The sequence below is a fragment of the Hyla sarda genome, chromosome 9 (assembly GCF_029499605.1).
Source record: "Hyla sarda isolate aHylSar1 chromosome 9, aHylSar1.hap1, whole genome shotgun sequence".
Taxonomy (NCBI): Eukaryota; Metazoa; Chordata; class Amphibia; order Anura; family Hylidae; genus Hyla; species Hyla sarda.
The window spans coordinates 55,688,442-55,704,670 of NC_079197.1; the positions used below are offsets into that span (position 1 = coordinate 55,688,442).

At 47.2% G+C, this 16,229-nt stretch overlaps 1 protein-coding gene across 3 annotated transcripts in view; it reads left to right on the forward strand.

Annotated features, from left to right (window-relative positions):
- KIF4A (kinesin family member 4A) overlaps positions 1-16,229 on the forward strand; it is a 93,963-nt gene that overhangs the window by 54,879 nt on the left and 22,855 nt on the right. For all 3 annotated transcript variants that reach the window (XM_056539600.1, XM_056539598.1, XM_056539599.1), the window contains exons 15-23: positions 2,279-2,458; positions 2,803-2,906; positions 3,846-3,990; positions 4,223-4,333; positions 4,410-4,493; positions 4,618-4,731; positions 14,022-14,177; positions 14,480-14,574; positions 14,660-14,792. In XM_056539600.1, coding sequence (XP_056395575.1) covers positions 2,279-2,458; positions 2,803-2,906; positions 3,846-3,990; positions 4,223-4,333; positions 4,410-4,493; positions 4,618-4,731; positions 14,022-14,177; positions 14,480-14,574; positions 14,660-14,792 — 1,122 coding nt within the window. The remainder of the gene's footprint in view (positions 1-2,278; positions 2,459-2,802; positions 2,907-3,845; positions 3,991-4,222; positions 4,334-4,409; positions 4,494-4,617; positions 4,732-14,021; positions 14,178-14,479; positions 14,575-14,659; positions 14,793-16,229) is intronic.

Sequence of the window (16,229 nt, forward strand, 5' to 3'; positions counted from 1 at the left end):
CCTGATACTAGAGATGAGCGAACTTACAGTAAATTCGATTCGTCACGAACTTCTCGGCTCGGCAGTTGATGACTTTTCCTGCATGAATTAGTTCAGCCTTCAGGTGCTCTTGTGGGCTGGAAAAGGTGGATACATTCCTAGGAAAGAGTCTCCTAGTAATGTATCCACCTTTTCCAGCCCACCGGAGTACCTGAAAGCTGAACTAATTTATGCAGGAAAAGTCATCAACTGCCGAGCCGAGAAGTTCGTGATGAATCGAATTTACTGTAAGTTCGCTCAGCTCTACCTTATACTTAAGGACCAAGGGAGTACCTGTACACCCTCGGCATCTCCGTTCACCGCCGGTAACCAGGCAGTGGACGGAACAGGGTGCCTGCTGAGATCGTTCAGCAGACATCCCATGCCAATGCCGGGGGGGTTGTTTTCTGAGATCCCCCTCCCCCAACCGGTGATTTCGGGTCAGTCTGGTCTCCGGTGACCTGGAAAAAAAAGGGTGATTGGCACCTCATGATTGCATGATTCGTCGGTCAGGACGACCGACCAGTTGCCAACCTGCTGGACATTGATCGAGGCAGGCGGGGGTCCCTTACCTGCCCGGAGCATGGCGTGAGTCCCTTCAGGCGTAGGCAGGAGGTGAGGCCTGTGTGTCTCCTGCTGTTGTATTAGTACAACGCACAGCATGCACAGCTAAAAGGGAGTTGTAGTAGTGTGCCTCCAGCTGTTGCATAACAAACTCCCAGCATACCCTTTGGCTGTCAGTGCATGCTGAGTTGGTTTTGCAACAGCTGGTGACATGATTTTAATTGCACTATTATCCACTGGTACATGAGATTTTAATTGAGGCAGTGCACACTGCAGGTGCAACAGCCTCCATACTGGCATAACAAGCCTTTAATCAGTAGTAAACTAGCACTGAATATCTCTCTCCAATAGAAACTAGTTGTAAATTAGAACAGTTGTTCATAGTACAATATTGGACAGTATAGTGGAACATACCCAGTGGGAATAGATGTGGTTTTAATCTTTCCTCCTTTGTTTAATAAATGTTTAAAGTTTTATGAGTGTTGAATACATTTTATAAGAAGGGATAATGAGAAAATAAGTGCCAGAGCTCGCTAGGACGAATGCACACGTTCCAGTGCGCCAACATGTTGGGTGCTGGGACGCATGCATGCGTCCCATAGCGGGAAGGGGTTAAGGACTTTTTGCAGATAACATCTATCTTCCCTTCTGGTTATTAGTTTGTGGGCCTGTACCTCCATAGCCTTCTTGGGAACAGCTTATCCCTTCCCAGAAAAAAAAGTTAAATACCACATAACACATACACAGTTACACCCCCACCCCCTTCATAAAAATTGAAAACTGCTCGTACAGCACTCGGGTCAAGTCCTGGAAAAGTGTGGGAACCCACCCAAGATTTTGAATACCCCCGAACCCCACCTACCCCCAACCCCACTGCCCAGTTTGTGCAATAAAAACTAACGAAAATGTCCAAGCTAAAACTTGACATCCTGCGCAGTTCCAGTATTCTCACAGGCATACAGCTGCCTATGGAGTATGAGTGACACACTGTAACAAACCTCCTCCTCATGGAATCTCCTTACTACTGTGGTGACACACTGTAACAAATCTCCTTCCATGTAATTACCTTACTGGGGTGACATGTCTCCTCCTGCTCAGCCCCGCCTCCTCCACAGCATCACACAGGTCCTTCAACCACGATCTTTCATCTCCTCCACAGCTAAGCTCCGCCCCAACATGTGATGGTGACATCATCACAGGTCTTACATGTCCTGCATCTAGCAGTCAGGCCAGGGTAGGAGACGGAGGGAGGGTAAGAATAATTCAGAGGTCCTGCAGGACTAGTGTAACATGGACTGCGTTCCTCCTCTGGAAAAAGCAAAGGAACGCCGTTCCTGCAGGACTCGAGCCCTGACAGCACTGTTTCCTAAACTGAACCCCCAGCTTTTGCAAAACTCCTCCCATTATTGCCGGACAGCCATCGACTGTCCAGGCATGCTGGGAGTTTTGCAACGTTTAAAGACACCTTATTTGGGAAACACTGCAGTAGGGTATATTCATAAGCGCCGGTCACGTGAGCGCTCAGTAGGTGTGGAACCGACCTAACTTAAAAAAAAAAAAAAGTGATTCACATTTTTGGTCATACCGCCCAGCTCTAATTTTGGGATTATTTTGATACTAGCGTTTGTATATCTTTACCATGCCTTTATCCCCAGGGGCAATCCATTTTTCTGAATTTATTTTGTTTACTTTGCAGAATAAAGATAATGGAGAAAAGCGATCTTCTGATGGATTTACCGCTAACCATGCCCTTAGACAGGCGCATCTTTCCAAAGAACTTATTGAGCTGAATAAAGCATTGGCTCTAAAAGAAGCTCTAGCAAAAAAGATGGCCCAAAATGACAGTCAGCTAGAACCGATGCAGGGAGAGTATGTGGTAAGTATTTCCAGTTTCTATTAAGGCAGAGTTAATGTTGTGTTGTGGTTTGCTGCAATGTTGTAGCAGATGAAGAAGAAAATAAATCTGCAAAACTGAGTGGACATGGGATTTTTGGAATTTTGTCAGGGTTGGTGGCCATTTTTATTATGTCTGTGTGTTTTAGAACATTCACAAATCTAGGCCATAGGATGTGAGTTACATGCATAAAAAACTACTGAACAGCTTAATGTTTAAACAACTTGGTGACTATCACATTTGAACTCCACTTTAAACTAAACTCTTAATTTTAGTTTTTCCTGGCTGCATTTTTTTTCCTTACCTAATTACTTTTTTTTGTGCAGAATAATATAAAGGCATTGGAAACAGAAGTGGCTGCTTTACAGAAGGAGAAGGAAGAGCTAATAATCACCCTTCATTCGGCCAAGAAAGATACTAACCAGGCTAAGTGAGTAGATATGGTGAAGGTATACGGAGTTGTATCCCTGTTGTGTTTTTTTTTTTTTTTTTTTTATTCATCTTATGTTTGCAGTAAAAGAACATTGTAATGAATATTTAGTTTTTTTTCTCCCCAGAGTGCCATCCTCTCAAAGACTTAATGTTCTAGATTTCACACAAATCACAGTTCTTTTTATGGGCTTCTCAGAATTTCTCTTTGGCCACTTTGCAACAATCCAACTATTCTTAATTATTCAACAAGATGTGTGTTTAATAAAACCAACTTTAACCCCCTAGAGGGGATTGTGCTTCCAAGAAAATCAGACTACTGCCCCATAATTTCAAGAATTTGTTCTATTTCGATGGGAGCTTTGGAAATTTAAGTGTATTTACCCTCCATTCATTGTCAATAGGACTGCCAAAAAAGTGCTAGTATGATTTAGCTTATACCTGCTGCAGATGGCACAGGGTTGGCTCTGCTAAATGTTTATGGCACGGAGAACTACCATGTGCCAGCACTGTCTTCTTTTTTTTTTTGAGGCAAAGTACTTAACATTGGTTCTGGTAGAAGGTTTTTTTTTTTTTTTTTTTTTTTTGAGGGAGCAATTTTAGTGTCAGCTATATACTGCTCCTAACTTCCAGCTGAAAGAGGTTCTTTAGAAGAGGATGGCTTTCCTTAGCTAAGCAGCGTTTCTAAGAACTTGGTTAAGGCACCTTCGCAGGTCTTGAAGAGTCTTACTGTTTTCTTCTTGCAACTCAATCCTGTTTTTATGTAGCCCTATCCAGTCTGTTTGTGTTTTTGTTTTTTTTGTTTGTTTTTTAAAGCTTTCTTGTCGTCAAGTGATGCTAGATAAAGTGTGATGTCAATTGTCGCATTCTGTCTTCAAAGCAAGACTGAGTTTAGAAACTCACTTAGCAGGTCTTAAAACTAAATGAAACCTTTTTGCAGGCTAAGTGAAAGAAGACGGAAAAGGTTGCAAGAACTAGAGGGTGAGATGGGCGAATTAAAGAAAAAGCTGAATGAGCAATCAAAGCTTCTGAAGTTAAGAGAGTCCACTGAAAAAACTGTTGGCAAACTCAATCAAGAGATTCAAGTGAGTTGGGCTTTGGCGGTCTTTCCATAGGAGTTCTCAGTTTTATTTCATGGGAACAACCTATCAACAGAGGTTTCCAGAGTTACATTGTTAACTTTGCAGATGACTCTCAAAGGCCATAGTGTGTGTGTGTGTGTGTGTGTGTGTGTATATATATTTATATTTTTTATTTTTTTTTCATGAAAATCTTGGGTGACAAGTTGTAAACCTTATTATATTCTATAACATTTAGGCAATGAAAATGCAGAGAGTACAGCTTATGAGGCAGATGAAGGAAGATTCTGAAAAGTTCCGCTCCTTTAAACAACAGAAGACCAAGGAAGTCATTCAGCTTAAGGAAAAAGTAAGTTGGTGTGTCTTATAAGAACTAGTATACTAGATGTGATTTTACTTTTTGCTAAGCCTTGCTTTTCTTTTAGGATCGTAAGAGGCAGTATGAACTACTGAAATTAGAAAGAGATTTCCAGAAGCAGGCCAATGTACTACGCAGGAAGACAGAAGAGGTCAGTATTATGTATTTTGCAGTCTCAAGTAATGACTTGTACTGTAAAGTGTTGTTGTTGTTTTTTTTTTTTTTTTTTTTTATATAGTATGTATTAACGTTTTATTTTTATTGCTTTTTTTCAGGCGGCAACATCAAACAAAAGATTAAAAGAAGCTTTGCAGAGGCAGAAGGAAGCTATGGATCGGCGTAAAGATAGTCAGAACAGAGGCATGGAGGGAGCATCGGTTAGAGTTAAGGTATTAGAAGAAAGCTTATGCATTTCATTTAGCCCTTTGATGACAGGGCATACATATACTTTCTGGCAGTGGTCCATGTGTCTGAAGCACGCTTTGTGCATGCCTATACCCGGTGAGTACCGGCTTTTATTGGCAGCCTATGCTGACTACTAATTCCGGACATCGGCATGATCACCGTTGTCTGGCATTAACTCTTCAGGTGCCATGATCAATGTCAGTCGCTGCATCTAATATTTGTAAAAAGTAGGTGACAGTGGGTTGGGGAGGCTGATTGGGAACTCCACAGCAGGGTTCCAATCAGTTGAGATGACAGCTAGAGGTTCCTTGCCTGCCGTCATACCGTGCTGGTAAAATGAGTGATGTCGTTACAAAGTACAATAGGTTCACATTAAACAAGCCCTCATACGACCCTTTAGGCTAAGTTTCTACTTGGTTTTTTGTCCTACCTTTTTTGTTTTAAAAAAAAAAAAACGGCAGTGCCATTTCCTGCGTCTGGCGTTTTTTCATTTGTGTGGAAATTGCACCTTGGCAGTTTTTTTTTTTTTTTTTTTTTTTTTTTTGGGTACCCAAAATTTGTTGGGTACCAAAAAAAGATGCAGTAGTGATGTAAAAAGTTTTTTAACGAAATCTATATATTATAACAAAATGTTAAAACATTTTTGTGTTTCCCTGTTTTTTCGCAATTTTTTTTAGGTAGTAGTACTACTACTCCCAGCATGGAACAGTGTTCCATGATGGGAATAGTAGTACCTGTACTAACAGACATATCACCCCGGGTGTCAGTCATGACACCCGATGCGATCGTCCATAATATATAATATATACCTCTGTTCTGTACTCCGGCCAGTGATGTGAATAGAAAATTCATTCGGAGGGGGGAGGAATGATCAGCTGCAGCGTGCTGTCCCCACATCTGGGAACTAATCATATGTGACCCGCGGGCACTGTTCTTCTTCTCACAACCCCCCCCCCCATTATCAGCCCAGCGCTGCACTGTCCCCCACGTCTGGGAACTAATCATATGTGACCCGCGAGTGCAGCTTCTCTAACCCTCCCCCCAAAATAATCAGCCGCTGTACTGTACTATCCTTGTGCCCGAGCTGCAAAAATAAGTTTTTTCTCTATCGGCTCCATTGGGGGACACAGACCGTGGGTGTATGCTGCCGTCTCTAGGAGGTGTGACACTATGGTAATAAAAAAAAAGTCTGCTCCTCCCAGCAGGATATACCCGCTTTCAGGCTCTGAGCTAATCAGTTTAAGCTTAGTGTCTGACGGAGGTAGACATGGTCTGGAATTCTCCAGACCAGGTCTTCTGATTTTTTGTTTTCCTAGTATAGGGTCGTGTTAGTTTTTTTATTCCTTTTTCTTTTCTGTTTTCAGGTGGGGACTAAGGGACTCCGGTTCACTGCTTCCCCATTGCGAGTAAGGCGGCACAGACATTGCGTATATGCGCTGTTCACCCCCCTCGCCAACGGTCAGCCGCTGCGCTGTTACGGGCGCTTTTTTTTCTCCACATTATGTCCGTACCCAGAGCTGTTCCTCCCTCTAAACAGAAACCTGGAACTTCTGTGACTTATTTTGTCTGTAAGCACTGTAATACCAAGATGTCCGGCTCTGCTGAGCCCACTTGCCTTCCTGCCTGCTCCCCCAGTCCCCCTGGTACCCCCTGATGCCCTTTCGGTCCCGGTGGGTTAAGCCGCCCCACCAGCCTGGGTTTCTTCCCTGACCCAGTATATGGCTGACTTGACCCAAGTCTCCCGTTCGGTGGCTGAGGCCTCCCGGGAAGTGGTGTCCGCCTTTAAAGGGGTCTTCCCTGCGCAGGACCTCTGAGAGGGCCTGCTCCTCGTCTCCACATACTTCACGCTCTCACAAGCGTACTAGGGGTGCCTTGTCTGACTCTTCCACTGAGTCTTCAGATAGACGTGAGCATTCCCCTTGTGGGTCCCGTGCGTCATCTGGGCACAAACGTCGCTCCTCCAGTGGGTGTTCTCGGAGTCGCCGCTCTGCCACGCCAGAGCTGCGTACCCGGTCAGGGTCGCCCCCCTCCAGGACTCCCTCTACTCATTCACATTCCCCTGGTGAACTGGTGGACGAGGCTTTCGAGCTGGCATCTGACTCAGAGGACCGCTCGGACTCAATTGCAACGGTGAACTCACTGGTGACAGCCATAAGAGACACCTTTCACTTAGAGGACCCAGGATCTTCGGATGTCAATCCAGGAGTATCCTTTAATCGTGCTAAGCCAGCACCTCAAAGGTTCAGCTCTCACGCTGACTTTTACGACATTCTGGAATCTGCATGGAAACATCCAGACAAGAGGTTCCCGGGAATCAAGACCATTCAAGAACGTTATCAGTTTGACAAGGACTTTGTCGCTAAGGTGTTTTCCCCTCCCTCAGTGGATCCACCAATCTCCCGGATCTCTAAGGTGACTACACTGCCTCTGGCAGATGCCGCTGCCTTCAAGGATCCCACGGACAAGAAGGTACAATCCTTAGCGAAGTTTGCTTCTGAAGCAGCTGGCTCTTCTCATCTTCCCATCTTCGCCTCGACATGGGTGTCCAAGGCCCTGTCAGAGTGGTGCCAAAAGCTCCATCAGGATATCTTAGTGGGATCCCCCCCCAGAGGATCTATCTGCTCTGGCTCTACAATGCTCTAAAGCTGGGAACTTTCTGTGCGCAGCTTCCATGCAGTCAGCCCGTTGTTCTGCCTTTGCTGTGGGTCACCTAGCGGCTCTCCGCCGCTCTGTGGCTTAAAGCTTGGAATGCGGATGCCACTTCCAAAAGGTCTCTCACTGAGCTTCCCTTTATGGGTGGCTGTCTTTTTGGCAAACGCCTTGATTAGATTATCTCTGAGGCAACGGGAGGTAAGAGTTCCTTGTTGCTTCAAAATGAGGCTCGCCCTACTTCCCAAAGGAAGTCCTTTTCCTTTCGGTCCTTTTCGGACCTCTGGCTCCAGCAAAGGGTCCGGGCAGGCGCCCTCTCAAGACAAGAAGGCTCCCTCGTTCCGGGCACGCCCGTCTTGGAAGTCGGACTCCAACCGGCCCGGCCTTTTTGCGCCCAAATCAGGCAACTGCAAACCCACTTCTGCATGAAGTGAGGCCCCCACCCGCAGTTTCTTCTCGGGTGTGAGGTCGTCTCTTGCTTTTTCGAGTCATCTGGACCTCACACATTCAGGACTCTTGAGTCAGGGACGTAGTGTCCAATGGTTACCGAATAGAATTCGCCTCCCTTCCGAGGGAACACTTTTTTTCGATCCCGAGCCCCCCGGTCTCCTCCTCTGGCGAAGCAATTTCGAGCGGCTCTCCAGTCTCTGCTTCTCCAGGGGTTTATCGTTCCCGTTCATCCAGGGGAACGGTTTCGGGGTTTCTATTCAAATCTTTTTGTGGTCCCCAAGAAGGATGTTTCTGTGCAACCAATCCTAGACCTCAAGCGTCTCAACCGTCGCCTTCTCATCCGCCACTTCCGAATGGAATCTCTCCGTTCGGTGGTGGCGTCCCTGGAACAAGGAGTTCCTTTCATCGGTGGACATCAAGGATGCCTACCTCCATGTGCCAATATTTCCAGGCAGTCATCGGTACCTCTGCCTCTACCTTTGCGGTTCCGTAGGGGCATTTTCAATTTGTAGCCCTCCCCTTCTAGCCACGGCTCCTCGGGTCTTTACAAAGACCCTTGCGCCAGTGATGGGCCTGTTACGGTCGAGGGGAATCTCTGTGATGCCCTACCTGGACACCCTTCTCATCAAGGCTCCAACCAGAGCCCAGACTCTGGAGTATCTGGACGTTACTCTCCACACTCTGACTCTCTTCGGGTGGATGGTCAACCGGGACAAGTCAGTCCTCCGTCCTACCCAGTCTCTAACCTTCCTGGGACTTCGCTTCGACACGGCCTCTGCCCGAATTTGTCTTCCGCTGGACAAACGTCTGGTGCTCCGGTCGGGGTCCGCTCCCTTTGGACCCAGGTATCAGTCTCCATCCGCACTTGTATGGAAGTCCTGGGTCGGATGGTGGCAACTATGGAGGCCGTACCTTTTGCCCAGTTTCATTACCGTCCCCTCCAACTGGCGATTCTCTCTCGGTGGAACAGGTCGTCTCTGTCCCTCGATCGTCAGATTGTTCTCCCTCGCAGGGTCTGTCAGTCTCTGCTCTGGTGGCTCCGCTCCCACCTTTTTCTCCAAGGGTGGTAGTTTCGTCCCCTTCACTGGCAGGTTGTTACAACAGATGCCAGCCTGTTGGGCTGGGGCGGCGTGTTCTGGGAATTGACGGTTCAGGGACTCTGGTCTCACCAGGAGACCCTTCTTCCGATAAACATATTGGAATTACGGGTGATTCTTCTTTGTCTTCTTCATTGGGAGTCCCGTCCTGTCCACGTTCAGTCGGACAATGCCACGGCCGTGGCGTACTTAAATCGACAAGGCGACAAGATCCTTCCTTTTGTGTCCAAGGACCCTCAGGCTCTGGCCGTGGACGCCGTAGTGATTCCTTGGGCGGGGTTTGCCCTACCCTATCTGTTCCCTGTTTTCCACTCCTTCCCAGGGTGCTGAGGATGCTCAAGGCAGATGACGTTCCCGCCATTCTGGTAGCTCCAGATTGGCCCCGAAGGTCGTGGTACGCCGACTTAGTCAGGCTTCTGGACGACGCTCCACTGTGCCTTCCGTTCCACCCGGAACTGCTCTCTCAGGGTCCTCTTTGCCACCCCAGTTTACAGTCGCTGCATTTGACGGCGTGGCGGTTGAGACCGTGGTTTTGAGGGCCCGCGGGTTCTCTTCCCAAGTCATTCACACCATGCTCAAGGCTCGTAAGCCCTCCTCCGCAAGAATTTACCACCATACTTGGCGGTCTTATTTTCGTTGGTGTGAAGCTCAGGACTTCTCCCCGATAACCTTCTCGGTTCCCCGTCTTCTCTCCTTTTTGCAGTCGGGTTTGGAACTGGGGTTGTCTCTCGGTTCACTTAAAGGTCAGGTTTCGGCCCTTGCTGTTCTTTTCCAGCGGCCCCTGGCTTCTAATTCTCATGTCTGGACCTTCCTTTAAGGAGTGGCGCACGCTGTTCCTCCTTATCGGTCACCCTCTCCCCCTTGGGACTTGAATTTGGTTCTGAGTGCCCTCCAGGGTGCACCCTTTGAGCCCCTTAGAGAGGTGTCTCTCCGCCTCCTTTCTTAGAAAGTGGCGTTTCTTGTTGCTATCACCTCCATCCGGAGGGTGTCTGAATTGGCAGCTCTTTCGTGCCGTTCTCAGTTTCTGGTGATCCACCAGGACAAGGTTGTTTTCCGGCCAGATCCTTCCTTTTTGCCTAAGATGTCTCGGCCTTTCATCTCAATGAGGACATAGTCCTCCCGTCCTTTTGTCCTGCTCCTTCTCATCCTAAGGAGCGCTTACTACACAAGCTGGATGTAGTTCGAGCTGTTCGCTCTTATCTCTCCATCACTTCTTCGTTTAGTCAGTGTGATTCCTTTTTCGTCCTTATGGAAGGTCCTCACAAGGGACAACATGCTTCCAAGGCCACCATTTCTCGGTGGATTCGGTCCGCCATTTCGGAAGCTTATCGCTGTAAAGGGAAGATTCCTCCTTTCAGGGTCGTGGCTCATTCTACCCGTTCTGTTGGGGCATCCGGGGGGGGGGGGGGGGGAAAGCAGCGCCCATGGGTCACATGATTGGGGGTGGGGGGGGGGGGGGGAGTTGAAAATACCGTTAAATACAGTGGAACCGCCATAACTTACAAAAATACCGTGATACACATTTTTGGTCATACCGCCCAGCTCTACTTTCAAGGGACTAAAAAGGTTCAGGCACAATTTCTTTTTGCCAAGGACCTCATTGCAAGGTGGACATCTCCACCAACCATGGATCCTCCTCTTTCTCGCCGGTCAAAGCGACTACTCTGCCCTTGGCAAATGCAGCTTCCTTTAAGGACCCCTGGGCAAAAGGATTGAAAACCTGGCAAAACTTGACCTTGAAGCAGCAGGTTCATCTTTACTCCCTGCTTTCGCTTCAGCTTGGGTGTCAAAAGCCCTTTCTGTCTAGGCTTCTCAACTCCACCAGGGCATTCTATCCGGGGCCCCTGCTGAGGATTTGGCAGATCTGGCACTTCAACTCTCCAATGCTGGAGACTATTTGTGCCCTGCTCCAATGCAGTCGACCCGTTGTACGGCTTTTTTACCACTGGTAATCTGGTGGCACTTCGTAGTTCCATGTGGCTCAACACCTGGGACACTGATGCCGCTTCCAAGAATTCTCACATGGAGCTTCGTTTTACTGGGTCTCACCTCAGAGGCGACTGGACTGGAGGTAAGAGTTGCTTAATACCAAAGAATAAGTCTCGAAGTACCAACTCCCGAAGGAAGTCTACCTCCTTTCGGTCCTATGGCTCCAGTAGGGCGCCCAGACCGGCACCCTCACAGGACATGTGACGGCTTTGTTTCAAGGCCCGTCCCTCCTGGAAATCTGATAACGGTTACAGCCTTTTTGTGGCAGTCACACTTCCGGGACGTCTGGTCTGCCCACATGCAGGACTCCTGGGTCAGAGATGTCGTTTCCAACGCCTATCGGATTGAGTTTGCTTCTTTTACGAGGGATCGCTTTTTTCGTTCCTGCTTTTTTTGTTCCGGTCTTTGGCAGGGGCCTTTCGGGGCACTCTTCGGACTCTTCTGGTTCAGGGAGTGATCGTCCCAGTTCCTCACATGGAGTGTTTATCAGGTTTTGATTTGAACCTGTTTGTGGTCCCTAAGAAAGGGGTTTCCGTTCGCCGGATCTTGGATCTGAACCGCCTCAACCGCCACCTACTCCTCATTTCCGTATGTAGTCTCTCCGTTCTGTAGTGGCGTCCATGGATCAGGTGGAGTTTCTTTCCACGGTGGACATCCAAGATGCCTACATCCCTATTTTTCCAGCACATCAGCGATATCTTTGCTTCGCAGGGCCTTCCTTTTGGACTTGCCACCGCTCCGAGGGTCTTCACCAAGGTCCTGGCGGCAGTGATCGCTCTCCTGCAAGTACGGGGTGTTTCAGTGATCCTATACCTGGACGACCTCTGGTCAAGGCCCCAACCAGGTCCCAGAACCAAGAGTCTGTTTCACTCTTCAGACATTATCCTGTTTCGACGCAGTGTCCGCACGATCATTATCGACCTCTTCAAATTTCTCTCCTGTCCCGGTGGGACAAATCTCCGCTACCCCTCTATCAGCGGTCGGGGAGGAGTCTTCGGGGAACGGACGGTCCAGGGCCTTTGGCCCTCTCGAGAAGCCCTTCTCCCCATCAACACCTTGGAACTCAGGGCAATCTATCTTTGCCTGCACCATTGGGAGCGCCTTCTCCAGGACTGTCCTGTTCGTGTCCAGTCGGACAACTCCACAGCTGTGGTGTATATCAATCGCCAGGGTGGCACACGCAGCTCAGCAGCGATGGCCGAGGTCTCAAAGATTCTTCTCTGGGCGGAGCTCGGTTCCCTCTATCTCAGCGATTCACATTCCATGAGTGGAGAATCAGGTGGCGGACTTTCTCAGTCACACCTCGGCTAACTCCGGTGAGTGGTCTCTTCATCCAGAGGTGTTTGCGGAAATCTGCAACCTCTGGGACGTGGACCTGTTCGTGTTCCGCCACAACAAGAAGGTTTCTTGCTTTGTGGTGAAGTCCTAGGATCCTTTGCTCTAGCCATGGAAGTCCCGGTGATTCCCTGGTCACACTTTGCCCTCCCCTATCTTTTCCTTCCTCTCCTTCCCAGGGTCCTGAGGAAGCTCATAGCGAATGGCGTTCCCGCCATTCTGGTGGCTCCGGACTGGCCCTGGCGGGTGTGGTACGCCGAAGTGGTTCGCCTAGTGGATGACGTGCCACTGCGCCTCCCACTTCGTCCAGACCTGCCCTCTCAGGGTCCTCTTTGCCACCCCAATTTACAGTCGCTGCATTTGACAGCGTGGCGGTTGACTGTGTTTTTGAGCCAGGGGATTCTCTCATAGTTCGCAGAAGAGGGCTTGCACGCCCTTATAGCGCGAAGATTTACCACCGTACTTGGCGGTCTTATTTTCATTGGTGTGAATCTCACTCCTTTTCTCCAGTTACGTTCTCTCTACCACGACTTCTTTCCTCTTTACAGTCGGGGCTGGTACAACGTTTGGCTCTCAGTTCCCTTCAGGACAAAATTAGCATTTTTTTTTCTTTCAATGCCCTCTGGTGTCCGATCCACATATTTGGTCTTTTCTACAAGGTGTTGCTCATGCGGCCCCACCTTACAAATCACCTACTCCCTTGGATCTGGTTCTGTACTCTGCAGTGTACTCCCTTCGAACCTCTCAGGGACGTTCCTCTCAATCTTCTTTCCTGGGAAGTGGCTTCCTTTATTCTATTCATCACTTCTATTGGGAGGGTTTGGGAAGTGGAAGCCCTATCCTGCCGCTCTCCCTGCCTGGTCTTCCACCAGGACAAGGTTGTTTTTCGCCCGGTCCCTTCCTTGTTTACCTAAGGTTGTTTCTGCATTTCATCTAAATGAAGACATCGTCCTTCCGTCTTTTTATCCTGCTCAGTCTCATTCCAAGGGACGTTTGCTCCATAAGCTTGATGTGGTATGAGCTGTTAGTTCTTCTTTTTGCAAGGGTGACTCCTTCTTTGTGCTTACGGAGGGTTGCCTTAAGGGACTTCCTGCTTCAAATTGCACCACCTGCTGCAAGGGGAAGACTCTTGGCTCATTCCTCTTTCTGTCGGAGCTTCCTGGACTCTCCGCAACAGGGCTTCAGCCTCGCAAATTTGTGAAGCGGCCACTTGGTTGTGTCTACACACTTTTACGAAATTCTACAGGGTACATACCTTTGCATCTGCTGATGCTAGTCTTGGTCGCAAGGTGTTGCAGGCGGCTGTGGTCCACCCTGGGGACTGCTCTGGTACGTCCCATGGTCTCTGTCCCCCAATGTAGCCAATAGAAATTTTTTCCCATTTAGTACTTTTCTCTAATGACAGTAGTGCTTTAAGGCATGTTCATGCATACTATATATGCTGCGGATTGTCTTCTGCAAACTTTATGCTGGTAACTCCATTCTATGTGTGCTGCAGATTGTGTGAACATACCCTTGGCCAAAGTGCATAGTCTTACATGAAGTCACAGTAAAACAAACTTGCCTTTTCCCCACTAAACATTAAATAATTCCAATGAGGATATGGGGGATGCAGATCAGTGATATTTAGATCTGTAATCTCCAAGTAGTTTAAAACGCTTACACATTGGTTCTGCTGGAGACTGAAATCTTGCTGTGGTGATCCTTTTTCATTTTAATTTCATTTTGCTTTTTCTATTTTATTTTTTTGTAAGAGCTGGCTGGCCAATGAAGTGGAAGTCCTTGTGAGTATTGAGGAAGCTCAAGGACATCTTAATGATCTTCTTGAAGACCGAAAGATACTAGCTCATGATATAGCACAACTGAAGCAGAAAAGGGATGCCGGGGAGCGCATACCAGCTAAAATCCGTGTAAGTACATGTTGTCATTGTCCTGGATCTTAGGTATTCATATTATTCAAGAGAACAAAACACCTAATGTATTTACAAAAGTGCAATCCAGATGTGAGGGGTGAGGAGCTATGTGTTCATAGTTTTGTGGTTTAATGCAGAGAACTAAACTGCAGACATTATTGGCACCCACTGAGTTATCTTAGTCTCTGGAATGTCTAAATGGGTTAACCTGACCTACACATAACTAGGAAATTAAATGCTTTGCAAATCTTTGCAGAAAAAAATGATTTTAACCTTTTTTTATGGTTTAACTTTTTAAGAGGCGGACATACACTGTGGCAGAGCTTGAGAACATGGAAGAGGAGTCTTCAGTCACCAAGCAGATTCAGAGCTTGGAGACTGAAATAGAGCTCAGGTATATTTTACAGACTCTGGGTAAACGGTTGATGGTGTTATGTGAATTTCTCCTAATTTATCTAGAAATTCTGTCTTTCTTATAGGAGTGCTCAGATAGCTGATCTTCAGCAAAAGTTGTTGGATGCAAACAGTGAGGAAGATCGGGTGAAACAGAGATGGGAAACGATCACCAACATTATGGAAGCAAAGTGTGCCCTAAAATACTTAATGGCTGAGGTAGGTTGCTCAGTGTTTCAGTAGTGTACCTCAGGGTATGTTCACACTGAAGAATTGGAGGGAAATTTACTCAAGTTATTCTCCTCCCATTCATACTTAAATGGGAGCTCTCATTAAAACTAACTTCTGCTATTGCACTCCTTTTTTTTCTCCTACTCTGGACAGTTCCAGACATGGACAGAGGTGTCAGCAGAGAGCACTGTGGTCAGACAAAAACAATTCAACTTACTCTGTAGCATACAGCAGCTAAGTACTGTACTTTTTGGCACCAGTTGATTAAACAAAAATATATATATAAAAAAAAAAATCCCACTTAAGTACCCCTTTTTAAATGAAAGTGTACTTTAAGACTTCCAGCTGCCCTGTTGACACTGAGGAATTTCCGCTAGAATTCCATTCTTCAGACAAATTTGTGGCTAAAAGCCTATTAAAGTCCAATGTGATTTTTTTTATTTATTTTTTTTATTTCCTGACAAAATGATTTGTGGAATTTTAAAAAGGAGAATTTCCCATCCCACAGTTTCCTACTCCTCACGTGCTCTTCTCAGCTAGGAAATTCTGGACCAACACCACAAAAGGTAGAAAATGGCAAAAATCATTGTTTTCCTGAAAGAAATTATTCTTCAGTTCCGCTCCAATTCCTCAGTGTGAACATATCCCAAGCCTTCCTTTCCTCTACTCCCCAAAAAGTACTTGCAGATCATAATCTTTATTAAATCACAACTGTCATCTTTTATTACCCCCCCCCCCCCCAGACTACCACAATGTTGTTACAGATGACCATATAGTGAGTCTAACCATATTTTTTTTTTATTTTTTATGGCTGCTCTTTTGTGACTTATTAAATACTACTCTTATACAGGTGTCAGGCACAGTCGGATGGGCGTGGCTTGGGGTTTGCAAAGCTCCACCACGCCTATCTTTCAGCGCTCGGACTGCTGTGTAGGAAGACACAGCGGTCCATAGCATATGCGCCCCCTCCCTGACGGCTCTGACGTGTGCATGCCGCCACCCTGCATTGACAGTGCATAGATGGTACGAGCGCTCGCTCTGTCGATGCAGGACAGCGGTGCACACATGTCAGAGCTGGCAGGGTGGGGCGCATGCTTCTATGGACTGCTGTCTTCAACACAGCGGTCCCAGTACCGAAAGAAGATAGGCGTGGCGGGGCTTTGCGAACCCCAAGCCACGGCTATCAGACTGCCGGACACCTGTATAAAAGTATTTTATAAGTCAGGAAAGAGAAGCCATAAAGGTATTGTTAGACTCATTATATGGTCACCTGTAACAACATTGTGGTAGTACGGGGGGTAATAAATGATGACAGTTGTGCTTTAATAAACATTTGATTAAGCAACCTGACCACAAAACAGAGGCAGTAGTGACTAAACTATAGCTGCTACTAGTAAGTAGTGGTCACCAAGCCTTCACAAATGG